Source organism: Pelecanus crispus, chromosome 8 (genome assembly GCF_030463565.1).
Source record: "Pelecanus crispus isolate bPelCri1 chromosome 8, bPelCri1.pri, whole genome shotgun sequence".
In the NCBI taxonomy this organism is placed as follows: domain Eukaryota; kingdom Metazoa; phylum Chordata; class Aves; order Pelecaniformes; family Pelecanidae; genus Pelecanus; species Pelecanus crispus.
This window is the reverse complement of record NC_134650.1, coordinates 9,142,172-9,169,589: the sequence shown is the minus strand read 5'-3', so window position 1 is coordinate 9,169,589 and position 27,418 is coordinate 9,142,172. Positions and strand designations below refer to the sequence as shown.

Sequence of the window (27,418 nt, the reverse complement as noted above, 5' to 3'; positions counted from 1 at the left end):
CAGGATGGATGCTAATACGCAGCACCCATCCAGCGTACACCCTCGAAGCTTCCAGCACTTAGCAGTTTAATAACATCCTCCTGATATTTTTTCTTATATTGGATCACCCACTTTTTAATCCATTCCCCCTAAATTATTTTCCTTCTTCCTTACTCACTGGCTAGTCTAGCCCTTGTCCCTCGCCTTGGAGGATGTGTTAGAGGCAATGAAAGCACTGATCTTGTTAGCCTCCTTAGCATATATCTGCCTTTTGGAAGAAGATAAATAGAGGAAGGCAGGGGATTCCTGCCAGTGTCAAGGAGAGGCTCTCAAGACAGGCTCTTACCAAGTTACCTGGGTGCTACTAAAACCATCCAGTGAGAAAAGGTCATCTTGAATTCAACTTTTATACATAGGCAATCACATTACCATATCTCAAAGACACCAACCTACATTAAAAAGAGCCAATGCAGATGAGTATAAATATTTCAGCATCCAAACAAATCTCCCAAGCCCTCCCCCTAAACTATTTGGGACGATACTGAATGGCAATGTTAAACATTACAAGAATTTGAAAATAATTTGAATTTGTTTGCTTTCCTTTTTACTGTTTTTGACCAGTTTAGAACCCAATGAACAACTACCAAAACTTTCAAGAGTGTAAAATTACTTTAAATAAGTAAAATCATGGAAATGTTCACAGAAGTATATAAAACAGTTTTTCAACCATCTCTAGTTCTTAGGTCATTATTAAAGAATATTCTTGATCCCAAATAGGAAACATGAACCGTTAATAACACCCTGCACCAAACAAGACATTTTTGAGCTCTGGCATTCCTACTACAACTGATACTGAATGGGACTGTTTTAGGACACATGAGTCTGGTGCAGCACGGGAGAGCACCTCCTGAGAAGACTCAGCAGCAAAGTCCAGACCCGGTTCAAACAAGCACCAAACCAGTTCTTGCGGCCTTGTGATGGGCTTAGCATGTAAGGAAAAAGCTCCGCACATATTTTCTCCATCTAAACCATTGCAGACAAAAGTGTTTTCAAAAGGCCACTTGGAAAAGAGGACCACACCTTGTCTGTTCTCCAGGATGGTCAACAACTTGCAGAGCAGCCAGTTACTAATAAATGAATTAGGCTATATGAACTGAAGACCATTCGTCAGCTAAACGGGGACAGAAAGTCTGCTGAGAACGTGTGTGCTGTTGCTTGGAGCGTGTCAGTCTTCGTGACACATGGGCATGACTGAAGGCCTTTGGGAGGTGGGAGGGAAAGAAGGAAAGAAACAGATGACTGGCATGATGGCATACTGCCTATCTTGCAGGGGAAATCAGTCAGTCTGATAAGGAGAGGAGGAAGGTAAAGAAGACATACAGATGGTCTGACTCCCAGTGGTGACAGGAGCAGTTGGTCTCCTCGCTTTCCGATAGTGACAGTCGCTGTCACCTTATTTTGAAGTCTCCTAACAAAAAGTGGGAGTCAGTGTGGTACTGAAAAGAGCAAATGGATAAATCACATAACCAATCATCACCATTTGGTCTAGGAAGAGTGATGGAACCTGCAATAGCTGAATGTGCACTTTCCCACCCCGAGAACTTCAGCCTAAGGAGGAAAGAAAGTTTGCACTTCCTATTACAGAAAAAGGTCTTTTAGAGTCCAGCCAGCTACTGAGTGCATGTTTACAATGCTGCTTTCCTAGCAACGTATGACAGCTCGGGACCCACAGGCTGCCATCTCATTCAGTCCCATTCCACTGCAGCATCTTTTTAAATAGGCCAAAAGGACACCTTATGCACACGCTCTGCTATCAAAATAGGAAGGTACCAAAAAATGTTCCCCCAGAGTAAGATTATTTTTCTCTATTAACTCTATACTGCACCCAAAAGGCACCATTTTACCTAAGCAGCAGCCAGTGCTCCAACATGTAGAGAGAGAGAGAGATGGATGGTTCTTGGTTTGGGAAGGAATAGAGCATTTACTCTTGGGAAACCTTGCTTTCTCTACACAGTGCTACCATTGGCCCTTTTCTTCTCAGGGTGGTGGAAAAAACATTTATTTTTGCCAAGATGAAATTTTCAGAAGCACACAAAATGTTTTAGGACCCCGTGGGACTTTTTTTCAAAGTAAATCCTACTCAATGATTTTCTCTTAAAAAAAAAAAAAAAGAAAAAAACCCCACCAGATTTTTACAGGATTTTTTTTCACCCAGTCCACTAAATTCAAAGGAAGTCAGTTATCTAACAGCTCTCTAGAAAAAAAAAAAAAGTGAAATAACAACTTGAATTTAAAGCAGATCAAATATACTGAATCAACCCCTCGCATGGATACTGCCATTAACTCATTTCTATTTCATTCAGCTTAATTCTCTTTGGAACAGAAGCATAGTCAATCACATTAAGGCCATTTTAATTCACATTTGTCCCCTCTAATATGACACCCTACGCTTATTTGAATTAAATTCCCCTCCCGTGTTTAGAAAAGTCCTAAGTAACCACAAACTTGGATCTAAATCTTGCATCTCTTTTGCACTACTGAAAATGGGACCTGGTTTTACTTAGATGCTGTTGGATATTTTAACCACGATCTTGCTTTTTTTTTTTTTCCCCCTGAAAATGTCAGCAAGCATGGGCTGTGCCAGAAAGCCTTTGTCACCTGAACCTCACCTACAAATCCACCCACCTGCTGACTGCTTTGTTTGCTTGCTCTGCCCAGAGAAATGGAGGGTACGTGTGCGCTGCACCACCGCACCCTCCCCTCCTGGGGCTCCTTCCTCCACAGCAGCTGCGCTTCAGGCTGAGCAAAGACCCTGTTTCCTCTTATTTTAAAGGAAGTATACCCAGATTGGGAAAACCACAAGGCAGGGTTAAAGTCACTGCATGGAGAAAGAGAAGAAACTTTCACAACGAACTGAATCATACCACCATGGCACTTCCTGTCTGACACACGATCCCCAGAGTGCAAAATGGGAACAGTTAGAGTGTTTCCAGAGAGACACTGAAAGATACCGATAGACCCAAGGGAAGGCAGCCAGGATGTTCTTCACCTTCCACGGTGATCTAACTGGGCCATAACTATCCCCACTATCAGAGCAGAGAGAGTTAATGTGAGGTCCTCTCCCACCTTGGTGCATCTGCAGTAAATCTGCAGTGCTCTTGCACAACTCCACTTGTCTGAAGGTTGCTTCATCCCCAGCAGTTTCCAGGAAAAGAGAGTTTGCAACCCAAGACCTAAGGACAAGATGTCCTTCTGGGGATTTTTTTCACCTTTTCCCTCTCTTTTTCTAAGGAAGGATAATTATAGAGCATTGATGGCAAACCCTGACAGCTCTGTTGTTCAGAAGATATCAGGAGATTCAGTCAATAATTTATTAGGCCATATGATTAGTCTCTTTTACAGAGACTGGTCATCCAAACTAGCTTGTAGTGCCACTTTTTTTTTTTTTTTAAATATAAAATGCATATAATGCCCAGCATTAGCTTGAGGGCAAAGCTGGTGCTCAGGAGCTGTGCTGTTTATTCCCTCCTGATACATTGCTGTCAGCAAGTGGCATCTCTGCGAGTGTCAGCAGTTATGTACGTGCACAGCTAGACCCTGTGTAGGTCAGGGAGGGTTTGCATTTCTGCAAGACAGATAATGCTGGAGCGCTTTATCCTTTTGCCTGCTGCTACTCCCTGTGATTCAGCATGAACTCCAGTATCTCCCTGCACCACCAGGAAAAGATTTCTCTGTTTCTTTTCAAAGGCTGAGCCCGGGGTAAGCACAGCACGTTACAGAGGAGAAACTATGCCCTCATGACCAGTGATTGCCTTTAGCTCGGTCATATTACATGTAAACACGGCCGGTCCCTTTTCTTCCGTGGCATCCCCTTGGTGATGCCTTCCAAAGCGAACCCCCAAGCTCTTATGCAAAAGCAGAAATGATGCCCAGCAGTACGCACAGCTCCAACAAGGTGCCACTGAGTTACCATTAAACCATATTCCAAAGTTTACCTTAGTTCCTTGAAGGGGTCTGCCCTGACATTGGGAGTTTCTATAGATTTAGGGAACACTGTGCCTTCTGCTCCTGAAATCACAAAACAAAACAGAAGACAAATTGTAAACATTATAAGCTGTTATCAGGGGAGTGATTGTCAAATCATACCTAGGTGCAATTTAACCCGTTGCCTGACCCCATTTCTCTCTCACACACATCCCTTCTGTCCCCAGGAAAAGCCAGACCTTGATCATCTGAAATTGGTTGCCTTGATTACAACCGGGATTTGCCTGTAAACTGCTCTTCTGGCTTTAAAAGCAGCTGCTTGCGCCCTGACTGTGGGAAGTGTTTGCTGACTCAACTGATGCAGCTGACCCAACTGACGCAGGGAGCTTGGAAAAGATACCCCCTTGGTAACCAGGCATCTAATCCAGCTACATCCTCACTAATGAACCCGGATGCATGTCATGAAACTTTTTCTTTTGCTGGGCTCTGAGAGATACTCAAAGGAGAAAACCAAATTTTGGGTCAATCACTGCAAATGTCTCTCAGGTCAGGCTGTGCTCCTGCCTGGGGAAAAGGAGGGAGGTGTCCGACCGACGAAATGCAGTACAAGCAGGCAGCAGGCTCTGCTCTAGTCCCAGCCCAGCCACCGGTTTGATGTGTGACCAAGAAGTCATTTAACTTCTGCTCATTTCCCCCTGCTCTTAGAGACAGCGGGGAAGACAGCACTATCCCCATTTGTTGAGTGTTTTTAGATCATGAGCTGTAAACTGCTAGGCAGTATGAACAGCTTTCCTAGGCTTCAGGCCACTGCAGTCCTCTTATGTGACCACTGCACAGCCCAGGTTGGGCCGTTCCATCCAGCTATCCCTGCATCGGGTCCGTATTTGTGTCCTGGCCATGCTGTGTCTCTCGAGAAAGGTGTGCTCTCCCAGTTTCATTGTTTTAAGCCGAAGGCAGCCCATGCCATCCTCTGGAAAGCCTTTCTGCTGATTGTTCTAATGTAAAAATGTGCATCTAATCTGAATTGGTCTCACTTCAGCTTTCATCCACTAAATCTTGTGTCCTTGCATGCCAGCCAATCGGCCCTGTATGTGCAGACCCTCCACCTCCTGTAGGTAGTTACCGATGGTGACCCAACCAGCCCAAACTTCTCTTTTAATCTCTGAAAAGTTACGGCTTTCTGAATCATTCACTGTGAAGCAGATTTTCTGGACTTCCCAGTGCTCTTTTCTGAACCCATTCCACTTTTAAAATACTCTGTTGGGGCACAGGAGTCCCCAGGTGCTGTCAGTGATGCTCTGTGCTGCAGAACATCACTTTCTCCTGTTGAAACTTCCAGTTTAAACGCAGCCAAAAATGGTATTAACCACCTTACTCACAGCAGTGCACTAGAAATTCATGTCCATGTTCTCTAACATTTAGCTATCTACCCAGTGAGCAAGTATGACCTATATTCCTAAATCTGGACCTGTGGTCTTGCGTTCAGACACATTGTGAACAATTAGTCATTCATTATCTGTATTCATCACAGCAATTTCAGTGTCAGCATGCAAATGACACCAGTGGCTTTTTTTCATTTCCTTAATTTTTAGTTTGATAAAGCTATTGGTCCAAACTACAGATCCTGATGAGACCTTTTTCATATACTGTTTGAGATCTCTCTTAACATGTGCTATTATAATTGTTACCTACGTGCAGTCTGGAAGTCACCACTATAGAATAAAAAAAGTTCTCAGATGATGCAAAACATGTTAATACAACATCTTTCTGTAACTTCTGCTATAAGTGAGAAGCACCTGTGGCTTCAGTAAGGCTACACTTTCTTTGCGCTGAAATAAATTAACTAAGCTGTCCCACTGTGTTAAAGAAAAAAAATCAGAATGATAATAAGCACTCTAACATTTATTAAAAAAACCCAACTCCTGTTTAACCTAGAGAAAAACAAAGTAATCTCAAAGATGATAAAAGCAGTCTGAAGTTTGAAGCTTTATACTTGGGAATTGAAATTGATCCTATGGCACAACACAGATATTTAGCTCTTAACTTTACTGTAGGCCTTTGTCATTACAAGTTGTCAAAAGCAGCTGTAACTTGCCAGCCATGAAGGTTATTATTATCAGATCTGTCCTCTCTCAACAGTTTCCAAATGATTTAAGTCTCTGCTTATCCACACAATTGCCTTGGCTATTAGCTTTGCAATGAAACTCAGCAAAAGATGCAGCCTGCACATATCTGCATAATAAAACAATGATTCTTGAGGAGAGGAAGATGAGGAAGTGCAGCCGGAGAGGTGCACATAGATATTCTTGTACCCTTTCCACCTGTATTGCTTAAATGGTGACATTGTGACGGTAATTTTAATTCATTTTTACACACTTTAAGTCAGCTACTTAAGTTATGCAAAGCCCAAAACAACGATCTGCATGTAACCAGAAATGCCTACAGAATAAGGAGAAACTTTAGCATATTTCTAATGACTTGGGGTTTTCCAGGCTTTCATAATTTAATTTAAATGCAGGAAGCAACTTTGGAAACAAAGCCAGCAAAGACTCCAATACAGTCATTTCAGGAAGGTTGAAAATAAAAAAGCTTGCTATTCCTTTCCTCCATCTCCTTGTTTTCCTTTCCCTACACACAGTTCTTAAACCCTCTTTTCCTGTCTGCTTTATTTCCAGATCCATGGAAGGGCCCCTTATGCACTGGGAACCGGAATGAGATTTCTAACTCCTGTTTCTCTCCTTTGATATGAATTAGAAGTGAACGCTACTGGCCTTGATAAGGCTTCCTGCCTTGACAATATCATTTCTTATTATTCTGTTCTAAGAACACAAGATCTCCCAAAGGGTCACCTGTCCCTGTCACTGAGTAGGACATCAGCCACGAAGGAATGCCTAGGGACCAGGACTGAGACATCCCTCCCTTGACTCTGGCTGTCAGCAGCCGAGGGACTCCTTGAGCTAGCCACTGGAGAGACACTGATAAGCTTTCCTCACCTCACCTAATTATCATTTTAAGTGTCCCCATTTCTGAAGCAGGGGGCTCACAGATTAATTAAATACTCTGGAGAAGTTCGTTCTTTCGTTTCAACCTGCTGCCTGGTGATTTCACTGGATGCTTGTTCTGCCTTGGACTGTGAAAACCAGTAAATAACCATCCTCTTCTTTTTGTGCTACTGGAAATTTGAGAGACCTCGAATATGCCCACTCCCACCAGACCTCTCTCTTCTATGCTGAAGAGCCTCGATCTCTGCCTGGAGGATCAGCAGCTCCCGCAGTGCCTCCCAGTGGAAACAACTACCTTGGACAGATTCAACTACACTGGCCATTTGTGTCAGAATCTGGCTCTTGGCCACTATGGAAGTCCCTAGCCAGGCTCTGATAGCATCAGTGTTGGATGGCGTTGAAAGTGAAGGCTTTAGGCTGGAGGAAGTGACCTCATTTAGTGGTTTTACTAAAGGCTTTGGCAAAAAAAGACGGAAAGTTTGAGGCAAATGTGCTGTTGACACTGAATTGGGCTATTCTGGCTCTGCAGAAGAGAACTGGGATGTCATGGAGAAACAAATGTTTGACCTCAGGGAGTGGAAGAGAGAGAGGGTGAAATTTAAAAATATGAAGTCCAAGGTCATGTGCTTAGAAAGCAGTAAAAATTTCTTCTCCATGTTGGATGCATCCAGGATGGAAACATCCCTGGATAAAGGCTGAGTGCTACTCATGATTCATGGCAGTGGGACAGGGCCAAAGGGAAGGCAAACGTGACATTAAACTGAAAGACAAGAGGCAAGTCTAATGGGAACATGGAAAAAAATCACATTATTTTAAGAATCATCAGTGAACTCTTGAACTATTATGTAGCCCCCAGCTCAACCCCAGTGAGGAAAGTGTACAGAGAGGAAATACTGTCATGACTGCACAAACAGAAAAAGTCTATCCTACAAAAGAAGACTGGAAGGACTTGGCTTTTTAGCTTAGCAGCATGGTGGTAAGGGAGGATACGAATGCTGTGTATAAATACATTAGGAAGATAAATAACATGAAGGAAAAAGAACTACTGGCTCTAGGCCAACTTTGGCATGAGAGCAAGTGGCAATAAACTTGTCCCAAATATATTTAGGAAGAAAAGTAAGCGTTTTCTAGCCAAAAGAGAAGCAAAAATGGGCGCAGCTTTTCAGTTAGATGGGACAGATACTCTAACAGATTTGACAAATTCATAACTATAAGACATGGCGTCTCAAAACCAGGGGACGAGATGTGCAGGACCAGAAAGTGCCTTCTAGTCTTGCACTCCCCTTGTCTTATTTTCACTGTCCTCTACCTGAGGAATGATTGGTTTTGGCAAATGGTATTAATGCACAGCTCCAACAGTTCAAGAATTAGCTGCTACAGTCTCCCTTCTCAATCAAAGCTGCTATATCCCTCTTCTCCCTTTACTGAGTATAAAGCAAATGTAAATTAAATTTATTATTGTACAACACAGCTTCTGCTTCCTGAATTATTTGTTATTAAAACATTTGCTATCTACCATGAAAAACACATAATACAAAATTTCTCTTTCATTGCAAAGTACTGAAAGTATTTTTTTTTTCATCTTATGAGACTCTCTGCTGCTGCTAAGGGTAACTTACCTGCAAACAGCCGAAGACAGGAGAAAACAATCATATAATTTGTATTTAAACATACTATACTGTACATCCCTAGACAATAAATTATTCTTTCTCATAGTATTATATCAGAGCAACTTCTATTAAAAGCCATACCTACTGATTCCCTCTTCTGACACTGTAATTTACCACCGATAAATGTTCATAAACAGTTTGACTGAAAAATCCATAAAGCCATTTCAGCTTTATTTTAAGTTCCATTTAATGTCCCTCAAAAATGATTTCATCAATGTGTTTCCATTAGCTGGCTCTCTGCCCAATAACTTAATTCCACACAATCAGTCAGGAACTTATAAAGCATATGACAGGATCTACCTAAAGTGTTTTGAATAACCATAAAGATTCACTCGAAGAGTGGGGTTTTTTTTTCCCTTCTAGTGCATAAGGCAAGGGGACACAAATGTCAAAGACCCCTATATGTGTTCACTTCATGCAAGAACAAAAATCAAGAGTCCTGTGGCAAGGGAACATTTATGGTTCAATTTCAGGGTTTGGAAATTTTATTTTTTTGTTTCTTTCTCTTCTTTCATTTGAGACTCAGAAGAAAGATGGCATGAGAACAGGTCTGCCAAATAAGAGTTTGCATTTTCTCTGGCACTAGTGATTTCCTAGAAGCCTGCTGCCACATCCAAGAGACAAGCCTGGCTGCAGTTTGGACCACTGCAAGTGAGTTGCTGAAGCGACATACAGCTTCTGGACCTCCTCTCACCTCCCTCTTCCCATTCTGCACCCGCCATAGGAGCCTCCAGTGCCACTGGTCTGTTGCATCTTCTGAACAGCTCCAGCTCTTGCACAGGAAGATGCTGTCCTTTCTTGCTGCAGAGCACATGCCTGGCACAGCAATCTACCCTCACTGTTTCCAACACGGAAGCAACAAAAAGAGGCAGTGGGCTGGGCTTTTGGCAATCATCTTGCTCTACGACGTGAATCCAAGACATAGCAGAAAACAAGGCATTTTTTTATCCCAGTTTCGCATTGAAACAAAGCAGAAGCATCACGTTCTGTTTGCATGTGTTGGTCTGCCAGTCTCCTGCTGAAGAGTGCCTTTTGAAGCATTAGCCCTCTTCATCCAAATGCGGAGTTGATTGATCACTCTCACGAGCTTTGTGAGAAAAGACCAGGAGATTACTAACACCCCACCAAGGCAAAGGCTCTGGTGTGAGCTCAACACTGGCTGGATGCCAGCAACTCCGTAGGGAAGAGAGGAGTTACAAACTCCCCAAGAAGGGATCATATCTCAGCTGGAATGTGCACCTTCTTAACCAGCAACAAATCCAACCAGAGGAAAGTGGGCATCGACAGTTCAGCTTTCCAAGCTGCCTCTTGCTTTCCCTGTGTGCTGCAAAAATACCTGAGCTGCGTGACACTGTCCTGGCACCTTCCCTGGTGCAAAGACAAGGGCCATCCCTGCTCCCTCTGGCCAGAACTGGGCTCCAGCCATTGTGGCAAGACACTGATCACATACTGCTCCCTCTGCACAAAATTGGCTCTAGGTTTCTACTGCTATCAGCTGGAAGGGAGAGAAGAAGAGCTCAAATGCAATGCAATGAGAGGTATTTTTAGACTAATGATTGATGCTCCTGCTGTCAAGGGTAGGTGGCAATCAGCTGAACAGCACTTGGGGGTGAACAGAACGTGAAGGAGAGAAATCAGGTTTCCGCTCAGGTGCAGATGCACCTGGTTAGCTGTTCCCCACTTTCCTTTTCTTTTCTTTCTAGACAACACATTTCTTTCCCACTCTGTGTATTCTTTCAGTAATAATTCCAGACCCACAGTACACCTGTAGTGTTGTGTATCACTGCTTTATAATGAAACTGGGGTCTCAGAGCCCTGTGACAAACTTGGTGATTAAGTTGGCTTAAGTGTATCCTCTCTTTAGCACTCTGCCTTAATGTAGTACTGTGCAAATGAGGGGAGAAGGAGAAGGATTTGCTATGATTTTTTCTAGCTAAAGTCAAGAGGCAATGTGTAGCGCACTGGTGATCTCCATAAACTACCTCTATTCCCACTGTTATTGATCAGGACACATTCAGCAATTTGTTCATTAAAACACCAGTCTGACGAGGTTCTCTCCTCTGTAGGTCTCATCAGGGTAATATGTGACAGTCTCAGAAAGGTGTCTGTGCAAACAGATGTCCAGGAAGTAAATCCAATGCAATATAGGTAGAAATGATTTGTGCCCGCTTCTTTTAATTCCTAGCTTTAAAAGCCTTATTCATCCTTAATTTACGTTTTTAAATGGATGAACATAGTAATTGCTGTTGCTCCCCTTGAATCCCATCAAATCTGAAATCAATAAGAGCTCCATTTCAGGGCCCAACAATAATAGCATGGCTAGGTTAAGCCAGTCCACTGAACAAAAGCCATAAAGCTTCATTCATGTTTCTTTCTAGGATACTATAAAAATAGTTAATTGCAAAGGTCTGTTTGTCTGCCTGCCTACCTTCGCTGTCAAAGTGTTGGGGAGTTGTTCTTTTAAGGGCAATCTATGTAATGAAATCATGTGCAGCATCAACAAAGGTGTTTATAATAAAAAGGTAACGTAATTTATTTAGAATCTTTCAGACGTTGGTCTTGGCACTGTACACACATGGGGAGCGAGTCATCCCTTAGGCACTGGGCTGTGGTTGTTAGGCCAGAGAAAAACTCCTTGTAACTCCACCACCGCCAGCTCTGCTGGGTGGAGGAAAAGCAGTTACCTAACTCATAGTCCCAAGAAATAAATGGAGCTGGGTTTTAAGCCAGAAAACTTGCAAACAGTAAGACAAGCTGCAAGCTCTAAGATGAGAATGTGGCCCATTAATGATGTATGTGTCCGTAGACACACGTTGATCTTCAACAGCCTAGCTTCAGTGCTAAAATGTCTGAGAAATATAAATGGAATAACAAAAAAGAACAGAAGGGCTTGCATTCAAACTGAGAAAAGACATATGAAGAAAGACTGCTACAACTTATGCTGACCTCTAGATATTTCCTTCTTGACTAGTTTTGGGGTCCTTCAACACTTTTTCTGCAGCTCAACAATGCCAATGTCATCACTGAACTCCTTTGAAGCTCTTCTTGGCATTCTTGTGCAAAGTTGCAAAGAAACTCAGGAGAGCACCTGAAGTAGGAATACACAGTGGAAATGTATCAAAGAGAATATTATGTGAGCTTCAAACAGATCAGGTTGTGAAGGCTATGGAAGACACTTAGGAAATAAAATCTAAATCTGCCACACTTTTAAACTTGATTTCAGTGTTTGGTAAGTGTGCGGTATGTTTCTTTCATAATCCTTGTGACATTTAATCAATATTAATCTGATGGTGGATGATTCTTCTTTTTTCTTAAACAGGATTAACATAACGCAATCTGAACACACATTTCAGCCTGGACTAGAAGCCTATACACTTTACAGAAATGCTATCCTTTTTGCCTGGAACGTACTTTGAAGCAAAAGCAAACACAAGGAAAACTTCTCAGTATATCTTCCTCCTGACACACATTGTTCCCTCCAACAAAAGACAAGTTTACCATGTGGGTGAGTGGATTTTGAAAAAGGAGGGCAATGTTATTTGAATTTGGCATTAAAAGGAACGGACAACAGTGTCTATGCCTATTGCCCTCAAGGCAGCAAAGCAATCAGAAGTATTAATTCAAGAACTGTTATGTTTGCTCAAGATCTGGTCATTTTAATTTGTTCCCTTATACAATGGGAAAAAAACTTTATTTGGAAGAAAGCATCCAGAAATCCCACCCCAGTCTCTGGGGACCCCCCCCCCCCCCCCCCCCAGTTCAACCAGATAATTTTTTTCTATATAGTTTTTTACTTCTTTGTCACTGCTGATTACAGATTAATCTCTTGTGCACACCTGACTTTTATGTTGATATGGCAATAGCACAATTCCTAACTGAGAGCAAAAAAGAATTTTCTTGTGACTTTTATTACTGATGGGAACCACATTTTTTTTCCCTGCTGCTCCTTAATTTTGCTAAACGTATTTTTTTTCCAGCACAACTCTGCAACGAGTGCAAAGAAATTTGACGAAACTCTGTTGCCATGACTGAATGCTACAGACAGTGAGGCTGTTTGCAGTCTTGTTCATGCCAGTGCTAAAACCTGGTATCTTCATTTGTAAGCGTATTTCCCTACTTGCCTCATTTTATTCCCTGTCCCTTTTCCGCAGGACCAATGACTACACGACAGCTTGGCAATTGCTCCAGGACTGCATTAGTATTACTGCTTAATTAGTTCTAAGGAGTGCGTAGTGAATATTCGTAGCTGCTTCCTAAAGAAGTTCATACATCTTCAGCAAAAGATCAAATGCCTGCCCAAGCCTCGCAAGCAGCACGGTCATGGCACGCTCTTTCCTCTCGCTGAGAGCGCAGAAGGGAGCTCTGGAGCGACTGCTACCTCCAGGTGCCTTTGAAGCAGCCTGAGCAAGCAGGCATTTGCAACTGGATGGACTGGGAAAGGCCTCTGACCCCAGGCTGTATTAAGGACACGTTTTTCAGGAAAATGTAAAAAGTCCACAGTACAAAGATTCAAGCTTGGCATTTATCTTCAGGCGTAAAGTTGCAGCAGACTCAATGGTGAGGCCATAAAGCTCCATTTCCTCTCTGGAGCAGGCCTGATTTCAACACTTGGCTACCAAAGTTGTTCCCTCTGCCACAAACAAGTCAGCAAAATGCCATTTTGAAATCATAATGGCTGCTGTAAAGGGCAACCGTGCATGTCCTGACCCATAAATAATGGCTTCTGAAGAAGGGTGCATGCAACAAAAATGGGTGGTAATTCCTGGAAGTTGTTACATTTCTAGCTTACACCACCCTCTGAAATGACTGGTACCAGTCAAATAGCTTTGTGGATTATTTTCATGAAATATAACTACTCTTGCAGTCATTAAAGTTACTCTGCTGTAAATACCGCAGCAAACATAAACTAGAAAGGACATGCCAAGAAGCTACTGAAATTGTAATAGTGTGGAAATGTGAGCAGCCCTTTAACCAGGCTGGCATTGCAGCCACAGTTCTGCAGGGTTCCTCCCAGATCAAGCTAATAGAAGGCTCCCTGAAAATGTTTGTAGAAGTGGAGCTTTAGAGACAGCTGAGCCAGCTTACACAAACATATTCGTTCACCACATTCATATTAAATCGTGTTCCTCTCTTGTCCAAAGTGAAGGATGCTGCAAATGCTTTTTTAACCCTTCCACGGGTAACAAAACCCAGAACTTTGTATTCTGCAAATACAGAACAGGTTACTTCCTCTGCCCCCTGCTTTCTGCGACGCAGTCATGCAGTGATCTCACTGACTACAAGCTTGAGCTACGTTGCTTTTATCGCTGGTGTTCCTCCATTAAAAGCTCTGAAGTCCTTAATATACAGCTCATGAATAAAATGCTGGAAATGTGCCTTGGAACTAATTACTCCAAACTTATTAATAAATTTGCAATAACATTTCAACAGCTGACTCCTCTTTTCAGGTGCATTCCCAGGCACCTGGAGAGAAACTAGAACAAAAAATACTCTCAAACTAACATTCCTGAAAGTCTAACCTGTGGTCAGCATTTGCATGCTCCACAGCATTTCATTGCCCAGAGGGAGTATGCTACAGTGGGAAAAAGCTACAAGGTAGAAATAGAGCTACTGACTAATTATTTGAAGGGAGGGCATGCAAGGGGATGGCGAGATCAAAGGTACGTTTCACCCAGCCATGGTGCGGGGAGGACTGCAATGTGTGGCGGGGGGGTCACACGTCTCCTGCAGAGAAGCTCCTGCAGTCTTTGCACTGGGAGATGAAAAGCATCCTACCCCACTCTAAACACAGCTATTTTAGTTAGGGTTTGCCAGAGGGAAAGACTTTAGCCAAATTTTTATCAGTAAGCTACCTTAGAAGAAAAGCTTATGCTATGGTAGTATAAATGTCTAAATGAGAGGCACATTTTCCAGGGACCCGGAGTGGGAGCAATTTGGGAGCAATCCCTGTATTCTTCTATTACAGAGAAGGGACCTTGCGGTTTTAGGATTAATCCTATCCTTATTGCAAAGCAAAATGGTAATCTTAAGAGTAAGTTAAAAAGCGTGGTTGATTTGTAACGGGACAGCATCCAGCCCGTGCAATCCTACCTCCCACACAAACCTTCCTCCACCACTCAAAACCAGGGACTGCGAAAGCCTGTAAGCTGCAGGAATGCGTCTTTTGTGTTTTTATCTCAGCTCACTGCAATGCACGTGGTTTCCCATCAATATTTAGTCTTAAAAAAAAATGGTTAAATCCATCATAAATATTAAACACTGGAGTATACTGGCAAGTTTCCCTGAAAACAAACTTCAAAAAATAATCTCCAAAAAAGATGTCAAGGCATTGGGAGAACTGACACTGGCATGTCATCAGATGTTGTCTTATAAGGCTAAATTAAGCATCTGACCAGAGTTTAATTTCTGTAAAAGCTCATGCTAATTTAAATTGCTTTAGATTTAATTAAAAATGCTTTTCTATAGAGATAATAATGTAACTCTGCTAATTAGTATCAAGTGGCATCTAGAGGGCATATTTAAAAACTAATCTGGAGAATAAATAGAGCTAATTAACAGTCAGAATAATGCTTTATGATTGTCTTTTGTTTATAAATGCTAAAATGTTCAATATGCTATTAAATGAAATCGGTAATTAATATATATCAAAGTTATTTTTTAATGCTCTTTTAACTAAAGAGTATTTCTTACACACTGTTTTTCAGACGATACGAACAGTTTCATTTCTGGAGGGAGGGAGGAGGGGGGAAGGAGAACCGCTGTATGATGTACCACATGTGAATGAAATTAGGACCGGCTCACTCATCTCCCCTCACACAGACTGTATGGGCTTATGAGCCTGCGGGGGACATCCAGCAAGGCATCAGCCTGCATCTATGTGGTATCTGCCAAAGTGCACTGCTAACCATGGCAATGGCCAGTGCCAGGAAGGATTGTACTTTGTGCCACGCACAACCCCAGGAGCGGAATCGTGGTGCTGTTTAGCAGGGAGAGAAATGGCAGATTTTGCCTTCAAAATCTAAGCAAAACCAGAGTCGCGGTTCTGAGGAATGAGAATGGCTCCGAGGTTTGCTGTAGTTATCTTTTAAAAGACCATGGGGTGCTCAAATACTACAGGATTGAAGTTTGTAAAAGAAAGTGGTGCTGAGAGTGAGGATGTGCTGCCATCCAAGCCCACCACAAGAGTGGAGGAGATGGCTGGGCAATTGCAGGCACTGGCAGATGAGTTTGGAAGAAAAAGGGCAGACCAGATCTGGCATAAGGCTCAGTTTCTACATGACTTTTTGTAGGCAAACATGAGCTCCTTCTGAGTCCTCTGGACCAATGCAGCTGAGCTCCTGGCTGGCTTTGAGAACGGCAGAGGGAATTCATGCTTGTATCTGGAAAAGGTTGTGTAGATGCTATCAGAGCTGACCATGGCCAAAGGGCTCAGAGGGCTGCCCTTGTCCTCAAACAGCAGTTCTCGTTATCCTCCAATCTCTCCTATGACAACATGTTTGACTGGATTCACAAAATCAAATAAAATCATTGAAGTACTCTAAATTACATCATGTATGAAAAGCAGAGGGGACCAACTCTGTCTTTCTGTGTCCTTTAATGGTTTAAAATCAGAAATAACCCCCAAAATACAATTAAAATAAAAAACACTTTCATTTGGTGATCTGCACAGTGCATGCTGTGAAATTTTTTGAAGCACCATCAAATGCAGCACATATCCTACTTGTATTTTTGAATCCATAATTCTGTGTATTCCTCCCTTTTTAATGCCTTGCTAATGTTGAAAAATCCTTTAGCTACTCAGAGCAGAGTCCATTTCAAAAAAGGAAAGCACCTCTTTTCTCATGACAAGGCTTCAGCATTACTTTGTAGAACAAACTTTCAGAATCAACTTTGAAAAGCGTACAAAGAAAAGAAGTAATTATCATTAACAAGATTAAAAGCTAGCCACAAGCCCAGTAACTGCTGCTCTAACCTCTGTGAGATGACTTTCATGCCAGATTGCAGACATACACTTCCTCCTATGACAAGTACGTGTTCAGCAATAACAAGAACAAGTTGAGATTATTTACATAGCGTAGATAGGTGTCAGCAGACACATACCGACAGCACCTGAGATCCCAAACACCAGAAAAATCATCAAAGGAATTTGTCTGTGTACTACAAGTTGGACTAGCCTCAAGTGCAGACAAAAACACTGGAAGAAATAAGAACATATGGTATAACACTTCCCAGCATGGCAAACAGCCATGGCAAACACTTTTGGAGATAAAATTAGATTGGGGAAGCAAAGCTGGAGAAAAATAATCTGAAAGCATTTCAGCTCAAGGTCATTGAAATACTTGCCATGTGACATCACCAGTGGTATCATCCTACCTTTTCTTTTCTGATAGATCTGCATAAGCCAAATAAACCCCCAAAAACACTCAGTTGCAGATAAAAATGAAAGTGTACTACAGTGGTTAGCAATATTTTTGATGCTGTTTATTCTGGAGACTAAACCAAGGCAAAAACTCAAAATAGCTATCAAAAATAATTGCAGGTTTCTCCAAAGTGCAAAGTAAATATAAACCAGTATTTTTGTAAGTATGTACTCTGAAAAGGAGTACTTGCAACTTGTAAGGAAAAGTTTCTGTGGTTTTTTTTGAAGAACCAATGATATAAATCTGTCACATTTTAAGGTCTCCAGGAAAACACTTAAAAACTGTTGCTTCCTGACTTCATCTACACTGCACAAAGACTGTACAATTAATTAGCTCTGAAGGGTGCAGTGGGAAGGGAGATTTGTGGCAGAACATGGATTTTGACAAACATTCCCCAGCTCTGTAACACTGCAAGAATTTTGAATGGTCCTTTTCAAAGTTTTAAGCTAAAAAAGATACTGTTAATGTTGTGAAGTTCAACATTTATCCTATAAAACTCACCTATCTTTGTATAGCTGGTGACTGAACTAGTCCAGTATGTAACAACAGTGACCTGCAAACAGCTACACCTGGCCTGTCTACAAAGAGGAACCATCTAGAATAGCATGACAACAGGTAACAAAAAATGTTAAGGGTTGGATACAAAGTCCCATTCATGATGGTTAGACTCTGAGGCACTCATTTTAAGCTCTTTTAGATTATATGTAATATCCTACTAATAAGTTATATAATATGTAGAAATAATAATAGTTGAAAATACTACATGTCGTTCTAAGCTCCTTCATTAATCTCTGCTTTTAGCAGCTTACTAGAGAAGTAAGGAACAATTTGGAGCAAACAGATGCATCCAAATCAAGCCATTAGAAAACAGGTATCAGTGCATCCACAGAGACCAGTGGCACTGCTAAGTGACGAACTGCTAGCAATATTGAGCGACCCAGTCTGGTCCTACATGAAAACATTCACAAGCAAATCTTAGACTAACCAAAAACCACGGATTGAACTAGAGAGCCAGAGAATTCAAGTCCCCAAGAGGTAATTTCATATATCTATCAAATACAGTTGAAATTTTTACAATTGCCATAACTGTTTCTTTTGTCTAATTAAAAAAAAAAAAAAATCAAAATAAACAATAAACAACCCCCGCCTCCCAAACTCGAAGTGCATCCCCAGTTTTTATTAGGAACTACTGATGTAAAGCCTAGCAGGCAGGACAGTGGGGGAGGCAGATCCTGTGCAGGCAACAGCCTGCTCTGTCTCGCAAGGCAGAGGGGGAAGCGGTGGCAGTGGTAAGGCTGGCCCCTGCCCCAGTGCACGGGGCGCTTAACCCACCCATAGCATAGCTGAAGATGGCGTAGAGATGCACAATGTGCTCTCGCACATGGCTAAGGAAAGAGGACTAATATAACGGACACCAAACTATTCAGAGAATTAGTATGAGATCCTAATCCATGCCGACTTTTTCACTGCAGGTCTCCTCCTCGGTGTTCACTTTAGAATGACGGAGGAGCTAGTGAAAGTGGTGCGATCAAAAATATGAAGCCTGAGGTTTCCCTATGCACAGTGACTGCAGCCATGGAAGCATCCTTACAGCGATCCCTCACTGTCCTTCATCCCAGACCCAAGAGATAAAGTTGTTAAGTTTCCAAAGCTGGTTTTAAAGCTGCTTCAGTCAGCCAGACAAACCACTTCCCGGGGAGTTTTTTTCTGCAGGGGAAATAACACATTGCGCAAGTTAAGAAACCCCTCAGACAGAAACTCCTGGCCATTATCTGCTTGGGGAAGATTCAAAGCAATAAAGACAGCAAAAGGCTTTATCTCCAAAAGAAGCTTTCCCCAAACGCAAAGGGAAGTTAGGCAAAACTATTCTAAAATTTGAAGAGGTGCTTATTAAAACAGTGATTTAGTCAATAGTCTTTTACCTAAAACTCTCAACCTCTCTGCTCCAACCACCACTTCATTGTCATCTGCAGAAAACAGCAATTTTCCAGAGAGGGTCTTCACCTCAAATTTTTGGCTGTGTGCTTCCACTGCTTGGGGACCTAGAGGGAAGAAGAGATTTAGCACAATCTTTTAGTGAAAAGTCTAAGAAAATCGTGTAGTAGCTTCATACATTTAATAAGCCCATCCGCTGAGATTATCCTAATAGCTCTGCACATACAACCTGCACCTGACAAGTCAAACAGGGAGGTCTGTGCTTTTCAGAGGGTGGCCTCTCATTAGAAAAGGGCACCATTTTCTATCCAAATAACAACCCCTCAACTATTTCTACATATGTTTTTGTTAATGCTTATGTATGTCATAAAATCACCATTAAACTTGGCATAGCTGGGAAATTTTTACAAAAAGACAGACCCACATGTGAAATAGCAATGAATATACCCAGCCATGCTTTGAGGGCATTGGTGCGGCTGTAAGAGGCATCAAGAGTTCCTGAGTACATTTTGCTTGGATTGATGCTGCAGTGTAAAAGATTCCTGGTTTTCTGCCTGTTAAATATACCTGGATTAAAATTATGTCAGTGTCATGCACAGTCCAATTTGAAAAAAAAAAAAGACAAACACCGCCACAGGCACAAATGTTTTCTTTTAGACTATTTCAACCATGTGCAGGTCAAGATGAATGGCAGTCTCCCACATTTCAGAAAGTGTTTGGATGAGTAAAACTTTCCCTCGTAGCTCTTATTTTAATTCTGCTGCGTTGCTTGCAGGCTGCTGTGCACCGCAGTGCTGGAAAGCCTCTGGCAATGCGTTTTGTCATGGAGCTTGATAAACACCAGCTGCCTGAATAGCAAGTCTATGCAGGTCTGTGCCTCAAAGGCTACAAAGAGCAGACCCCTCTAGCACCCAACCTAGGCTAAACTTTGCACAAATCAGCAACTAACAGCCCTGTGCAACCCAGTCCAAGCCACAGCCTCCCTGGAATACGCTACTGCACACGGCAGGTGATCAGACTTCACATTACTTCTGGCCATCTTCCTGACTAGTCCCATTTCTGAAAAGGCAAGAGAAGTAAGACTTGAAATCCAGTATTCTCTTATAGGCAGGTTCAAACTTCATCTATACCCAGCGTTTCCCTGCACAGGTCATCTGTGTTAGCATCAGGGCTCACAAAGAATCGTGTGCATGGTTTGCACTACAGAAAAGCGAGCCTATGCCGAGATCCCTGGAAACACTTAAAAAATCTTGCACCATTCCGAGAAAAAACAGTACTTTCGAGCTTTAAGTTTGATTTGTATCTTGCTAATTAACTGCCTCCCTACGCATCACTGCAGCACACACTACATGGGATCATGTCTTTGCTTCGCTCTGAAACCAAAGCTGCTGCTGAACAGAGAAACGAGCTCAATAACCAGAAGATCACACTGGGAGACGTCACTAACTGTGTCCTCCCAAGCTCTTGTGAAATGGAGGTGCTTAAGTGAACCGAATACCCTCTTGAAAATATATGGAGAACCAACAAACCAAACATATTCATTTTGAATGTGAGAATCAGGCAGCTTGGGGTTGAATTTATTTCCTTCCTCCAGGCAATTTTCATGCGTGCTGCTTAAATCATTGCTTACTGAAGCTGCATATTTAATTATTTAATACTGTGACTAGAGGACAAGATGTTATATAAGCAAGCCAAACAACCCAGTCTCACATAGAAACAACATGTTTATGGATTACTGGCTCTGCCACACAGCAATACTTCTCCCAGTCCCTAGATAAATCTCAATAAATAAATATCTATCCTATATCATACATCATATACATTAGAATATATAATGCATTAGGCTCTTTCAACCCAAATTACACATGCATTCATTCAAAGGCTGCTGTGCATTAGGGATTTATGAAACACCCATTTCCCCATCAAACACACTCATCCTTGGGAGTATGAGAGCGTTCTTCATCAGCAGAAGGGCACAGACAGCTTCTAAATTGCGAAGTGTCCCAATCCAGCCACAGTTAATCAGCAGAGTTCCCAAGATCTCAGGCAAGTTAAAAGTGTCTCAGGAAAAGCCTGTGCCTGTTACAACAGAAATGTCACCCTGAATATGTTCTTCTTGACCCTGAAGTCGTACAACTAACCTTTCTGTCTCTAGATTGGCTTTCAAATGAAAATGATGGTCTGCTTCATTACCCGAAAGCACCAGCCAGCTGCCTCTCCAGCACGGCTTTCATGTCTCTAGCTTTGTTTCTACAAAGTGGAGCGAAGTTTTCATTTGTACTTCACAAGACACCTGGGCTCCCCTCCTGCGTGCTAAAGCCAATGCAGCATCCCACAACACACCGCTTTCATCCCTCCTTAATTCTTCCATGCAGCCTTTCCCCCTCCTTACCTGTTACAAGGCGAGTAAGGACTTTAGTTTTCTCATTGAGGATGTTCACTGTCACATTTCTGGCAGACTGGAAGTACAGTGGGTTGCCCTGAAACGAGACCACGAGAGCATGCATGTGAGACAGGGATGGCTGCCCAAGACCATCCTGCTTGAGACACCTGGAGCTTTGCTAACGCCGCTGGGCTGCTGTTAATGGCCCCAAGGTTGGGTGTGCGGTTGAGGTACAGGCCAGCCTGCATTAACTTTTGTTGTCCAGGATAAAACCATAGTCCACACCTCTGGTCCAGATAATGTCCCAGAGATGAGCCTCGCTTTAGGGATGCTTAGCTTTATTGCCAGTATAAGCCAACCAAGTTTTTTAAATTTTTTAAAATGTGCAGGTGATACAGGACCTGACCTAAGCTTCCCAAAGGTCATGGTGTTTTGGGAGGGTGGCTGACTTGCAATAGTGCATTTCAAAGTAAAATCTGCAATATTGCACAGAGCTTCACATGACTCCAGCGGGTGACACTGTCTGCGTACCACACGGCCACGTGAGTAAGCTGTGCCCAAGGGCTGCGAACGAGAAAACCTTATTAACATGTAGAAAATGCCTTTGATCCCAAAGCACTTATGAACCATCTGGCATGTGCCACCATCACATTCCAGTCTGGGATGCCAGCTTGGGACCAGACCCATCCCATCGGGTCTGGAGATACGCAAGACATGAAGTCTTCCCCACTCCCCACTTGACCACACAGATTTCTGCCCATTTTTCCTTTATATGCTTTACATATACCTCTGAGAGAAAAGTTAGAGCAGCTGTTAACACACAGAAGCAACACAGCTACCTGGCAGCATCCATCTCAGGTATTTCTCCCGCAGAGCGAAGCCAAAGAAAACCCACAGAGAAAACCATCTGGCTCCTTCTGTGTGCAAACACATCCAAGACACCCAGGAACTCATGTTTTCTACAGGCAGCCCCAGTCCACACAGTTGGTTTCTCAGGGGCTATTAGCCACCTAAGGCACTAGCACAGGGTGACCCCAGCTTAAAGCAGCCAAAAATCTAATGTGCGAGGTGGAAATTCACTGCCAGTATCTCTTCATGATGTCTAAAGCAGGCAGCTCATTAAATTCATCAACTGACTAAGCCATAGGATTGGTAGAGAGGATAAAACAGCAAGAAAATCAGCAAGGAGTTGAAAATTTTATGTCCATATGCTTCCTACTCTGAAGTCTCTTTGGAGTGTTTCAAAATCTTTCCATTAGGAATGAATAATCAGGATGGGGATGAAGGATCATGTAGGTCAGGCATGTTCTCTTTGCTTCTTGAATTTATAAGGAACGTAACTAATATTTGCATTGATGCCTTTTTTCTGGATCATGGCAGAAGGACTAGGTTGTCTGCATATAAATCACAACAGGAGCACAGGAGTGCACTCATGGGAGACCTGTGATGGACTGGAGCTTCAAGGAACACTTCTAGTGATGGGAAAACGATTCCCAGCAGTGTTTGCAGAAAACAAACCTCAAAAAACTAAAACAAAACCAGCCCCACATGTGAACAAACATTCACAATAATTACATTTGGTACTTTAACTATTTGTGCTGCCTGCATCCATGGGATCAGCCCTTCAGCAAAAAAGGGGGAAATGGGATTTGTTTGATCAATTATAACTAGACCATTATGGCTACATTCAGGCTATTTACAACTAAATAAAAATAATAAAAAGAAAGAATTCCACTTAATCATTTCCAGACCTTGGACAAGTTTCAGAAGCTCTCAGTGTCTCTGTCTCCTCATACACTAAATGAGGACAAATCATCCTTACATACCCTCTGTGATGTGTTTGACAGCTTAAGTAATATAGTATCTGAAACTGAAATATGATTAATAAGTTAGAAGTAAGGAGCAGTGGTAATGACTGGTAATGATTTTACTCTTTTTTATTCATTTTTATTTGTGTTCTTCTAGAAATTAATGTTGATTACTATTTTATGGTTAATAGCACAGAAAAAAAGATGGCTTCACTTGAATGCCCACTTGGTCTGATATTAATTCTCCGCAGCCCTGATCAGGGACCTAATTTGAACACCCCCGGTGACAGCAGTTTACTGCTACATTTTCATTTCATGCTTACAGATGAAGGATATTTTTAAAGGCAGATAGCTACAATCTGCATAATCTATAGTCATAGGTGAGACTATAACCACTATATGCCACATGGCATTATCAAGCACAGAAAGGTCACATTTTTGACTTTCACTATTTGACTTTTGTTTATGGAGTTATACAAGTAGCTAGAGTGTTTTGAAAAGGCCAGGAAGCCTTTTAGTCCAAATTCAGGTAGGAAAAATCATTCAATCCCCATGGCTTTGAAACTCTGTTACTGATCTGCATAACAGAAGATTGCACTACAGAAGTACTACAAGATAAGCCAAGTGGTTAATATAAAAAGAGTCACAGAAAAAGTTGCTCCAAAGAAGTCTTACAAGACAAGCTAAGAGCTGGTATCCACCTACGAAAGACTTAAAATACATTATCAGACCTTGAAACACTTACCCCAGCATAGTCATCTCATTCACTGATTCAGAGCTCAGATTCATGCAGCCTTCAAAAATCTAAATTTCCCTAATGGAAGAGTTATGTTTTTATTGGTCTGCAGGGAAGGAACATTTCAAGCACTTAATGCAATGCCCGCTCTCATTTCCATAATTCTTCTTCCATTAAGAAATGAAAAAGAGCTGAAAAAATTACTCCCTTTTGCTGAAAATTCTGCAGATTTTCTGTCCATCATCTTCTGTTTACAAAGGTAACAACATTGATATCTTTTACATACTGAACATTTAAAAAAAGTTTCCTCTGTTGCAAGTTTGGTGATGATGCCAGCTTCCTTCAATCACACAGAACAAAAATAATCAAAACATTAAAAAATTCTTAAAGCAGTTAGAAATTGAAACTGAAAAGGCAAACCGCTTCACTTCTCTTACACTTAGATGTTATCATGATACAAAATTAAGTCTTCTGATGCACAGGAGCAAATGGAAATCTAGTTCAATATGGCATCATCACCACAATAAAAATAATTATGTAGTGAAGTAATATTCTCACAAACTGTCATAACACTTCATAGACTTAGGCTATCAGCATGCAATAAATAAGCACGTCTGACTCTAATTATAACACTGTAAGTATGACATGTGCCGCATTTCTGTAGTATTATATGCAACAATCCAGATCTGAATCTTTCCAGACAAATAATATTAAAGAAATAAATATATTTTATTCTTGGACTAGATGCAAGGAAAACTGAAGTGAATGGAAAACTGGATTAAGTATTCTTCTGCATTCAGAAAAGTACAGAAAAACATCTTTTTCTCTTTGTCTACCTGTTTCTCTCCAAAAGGTTCCACCCAATTCTTCAGAAAAGCACATTTGAGGTAAAATACATCTGATACCTCTTATCACGTGATAACCCAACAGATTTCACTGCCTGCATGCTATCTGATGTACTGAGAAATCCCTTTCTCTGTCATTTGTTCTTCTCCCTCTCATCACAAACACAGCAACGAGGTTTCCCCACACCTTTCTGCGCAAAAGCAGATGCTGCTCCCAGCCCACATGCTGCCACTGACTTGTTCTTTATGCCCAGGCTCGGTTGTTACGACTTGGACCTCTTTACAACAACTCTCTGTAAACTGTGCTGTGTTAGCGGAGTCCCAGTTCACATCCATCCTAGCCATCCCATTGCACTGCTCTGAACTACAGCCTTTGATTTAACTTCTTATGCAACTTCACAAATTAAATCAGTGGTCGCCTCCTTTCCAACGCTATTTTGCGTTGTTGTTTCTTTCCAGTGGTTCTTTTGCTCACTTGGCGGGAGAAACTGAGGTAGGGACATCAGTGGGAGCAGGATGCATTTTCTTGCCTTCCGGACGTTTTCCTGTTTGCTTCTGATTTATTTCAAGCATTCTCTTTGCAGACACCAATGGAGGATCCCACCCTGCTCTGGGCTGCAGCTCCATTTCTGGGGGCTGGTGAGGCTGGGATCTTTTAAAGGACTCTTTTGGGCTGGTTATCTACTTTCAGCCCACCATGAATCTACTATTCACCTCTGCAGGAAATCCTACATAGTAAATACATGATTCTGCCTCTTCCTCCAGCCCCTCATTAGCAGACCCAATAGCTTAACAATAATGCATATGTTTGTAGACACACAAAAGAAGTTGCCACAGCTACTCAATACATTAAAACGCTGGACACATGCTGCAGAATAAAGAATGTGAAAAGTACAAAAAAATGTCAAAACAGTACAGCTTGTTTCCTCACTAAGCAGTGAGGTATCCAGTAAAACATAGAAGATGTTGCAAAAGGTATCGACTGATTGTTTGCTAGTTTAAACACATGGCAAAACAAGCCGTAACAGCTCACTAGCTGTCCTTCTTTGTCTCACTTTGAAGAGATGCTAAAAACTCCTAGATCAGAGACTAAAACAGAAAAAGCTCTTTGACTGACAACCCTAATTTGCAGCTGAAGCATTCCCAAACAGTGTTGTCTTTAAGGAAATTCAGTACTTTAACAGATGTCCTTACACTGTTTTAGGGAATTATTAAAAATATTTGGAAATCCTTTTAAATTTTAACAGGAAATTTTAAAATTATGCATCAGTCAGTCTGTTTGTAATTTGGATGGTCAGAAGGAGTAGCTTTGATTTGATCCCGTGGATTCAAAGACTTCACATAGTAAGTGCAAGTGAAGCTTGTGGAATGGCAAACGGTGAATTTCCTGCAAGCTTGACAAAGTAATGGGAAAAATTATAATATTAAAGCATAATCCGGGTTGGCAAGGAGCAGTCTATGGAGAAGCCACTCAGAGCACTGTCTTCCTGCTCAATTGTGTGTCTCACTGACATTACAGAAAGCGAACACTGCTCCAGCCCAAAAGCATTCTATGATTCTATGATTCTACACACAGCTGGACTGTCAGAGGGCAAAAGCTCATTTTCTGAAAAGCAAGCAGCCAGCCCACTATGAGAGCAAAAGCTCTCCTTCACCTGGCCTGCAGCCACAAGCAGCACAGTCACCTGCCTGCACCCCTGAGTGCTGTTTTAAGGACCTGCTGATAGAAGGGAAGTATTCATGTGGGTTATAACAAATACATTCCTTTCCTGAAGTCCAATCAGTCCTACTATACTAGCAGCTAAATGTGGTAACAGTAATAACAGCAATGATACTTACTCTCCTGCATTGCATTCCATTGGTAGGGACAACTCATAGCTGCACGAGGCAACGTTTCACACTTTTGTCTGTTTTGGAGTGGCAAATATTCATTGCCTGTTAACTGAGACACAAAGCAATCATTTCAGGGCACAAGACGTCCTTCACCAAGAAAGGCAAACTTTGCTAAAGAAAACGCACAAAAACATCACCTCTGCCGTACCTCCTAGTGCAACCAGACCCACCCATGCTGCCCCGGACACACCACTGCGTGTCAGCTCATTTGTGCAGTTGTCAAACATGTCCTGAGACCTACCAGGAAAGCTGACTTTTTAACCCTTACTCTGTCATTTTTGGTCGGTTGACACAGACGTGCTTAAATTAGTACCCCTGACCCAGTTTTTCATGTTCCCCTATGACTTGCTCATCCTTCAAAGGGAAACACCAGTAATACCCTCACTGCTTGACACTAAACGCCGTTTCCTAACCACAAAGATCTCCAGAACATGCTGTGAGCACACTGTCAAAAAAACCAGACCTGACCCCGAATGTGCATTTCTTTCCCCCACTCCTGCCTTGAGAACAGAAACTCCTTTGGGGCGTGTCTGATGCTGGAAAAGCTCAGAGCTGCTCCCACAAAACAGAGAGTTGGGAAGAAACAATTGAGTAAAAAAACCTTCAGAATTGGTAACAGATGCTGCAGAGATCAAGCAACTGGCACTGCCGTGAATCACAGCAAACCTCACCAGAACATTGTACAGATGTGCACCTCCTGAAAAACAAACAGACAAAACATTGCACAGCATCTATCTTTGGCTGTGAAGACGACAAACTTGGG

At 42.0% G+C, this 27,418-nt stretch overlaps 1 protein-coding gene across 1 annotated transcript in view; it reads right to left on the bottom strand.

Annotated features, from left to right (window-relative positions):
• Window positions 1-27,418, bottom strand: part of SGCD (sarcoglycan delta) — a 131,768-nt gene that overhangs the window by 29,331 nt on the left and 75,019 nt on the right. The window contains exons 3-5 of the mRNA XM_009493647.2: window positions 21,383-21,470; window positions 18,978-19,097; window positions 3,975-4,047 (exon numbers count right to left, since the gene is read on the bottom strand). Coding sequence (XP_009491922.1) covers window positions 3,975-4,047; window positions 18,978-19,097; window positions 21,383-21,470 — 281 coding nt within the window. The remainder of the gene's footprint in view (window positions 1-3,974; window positions 4,048-18,977; window positions 19,098-21,382; window positions 21,471-27,418) is intronic.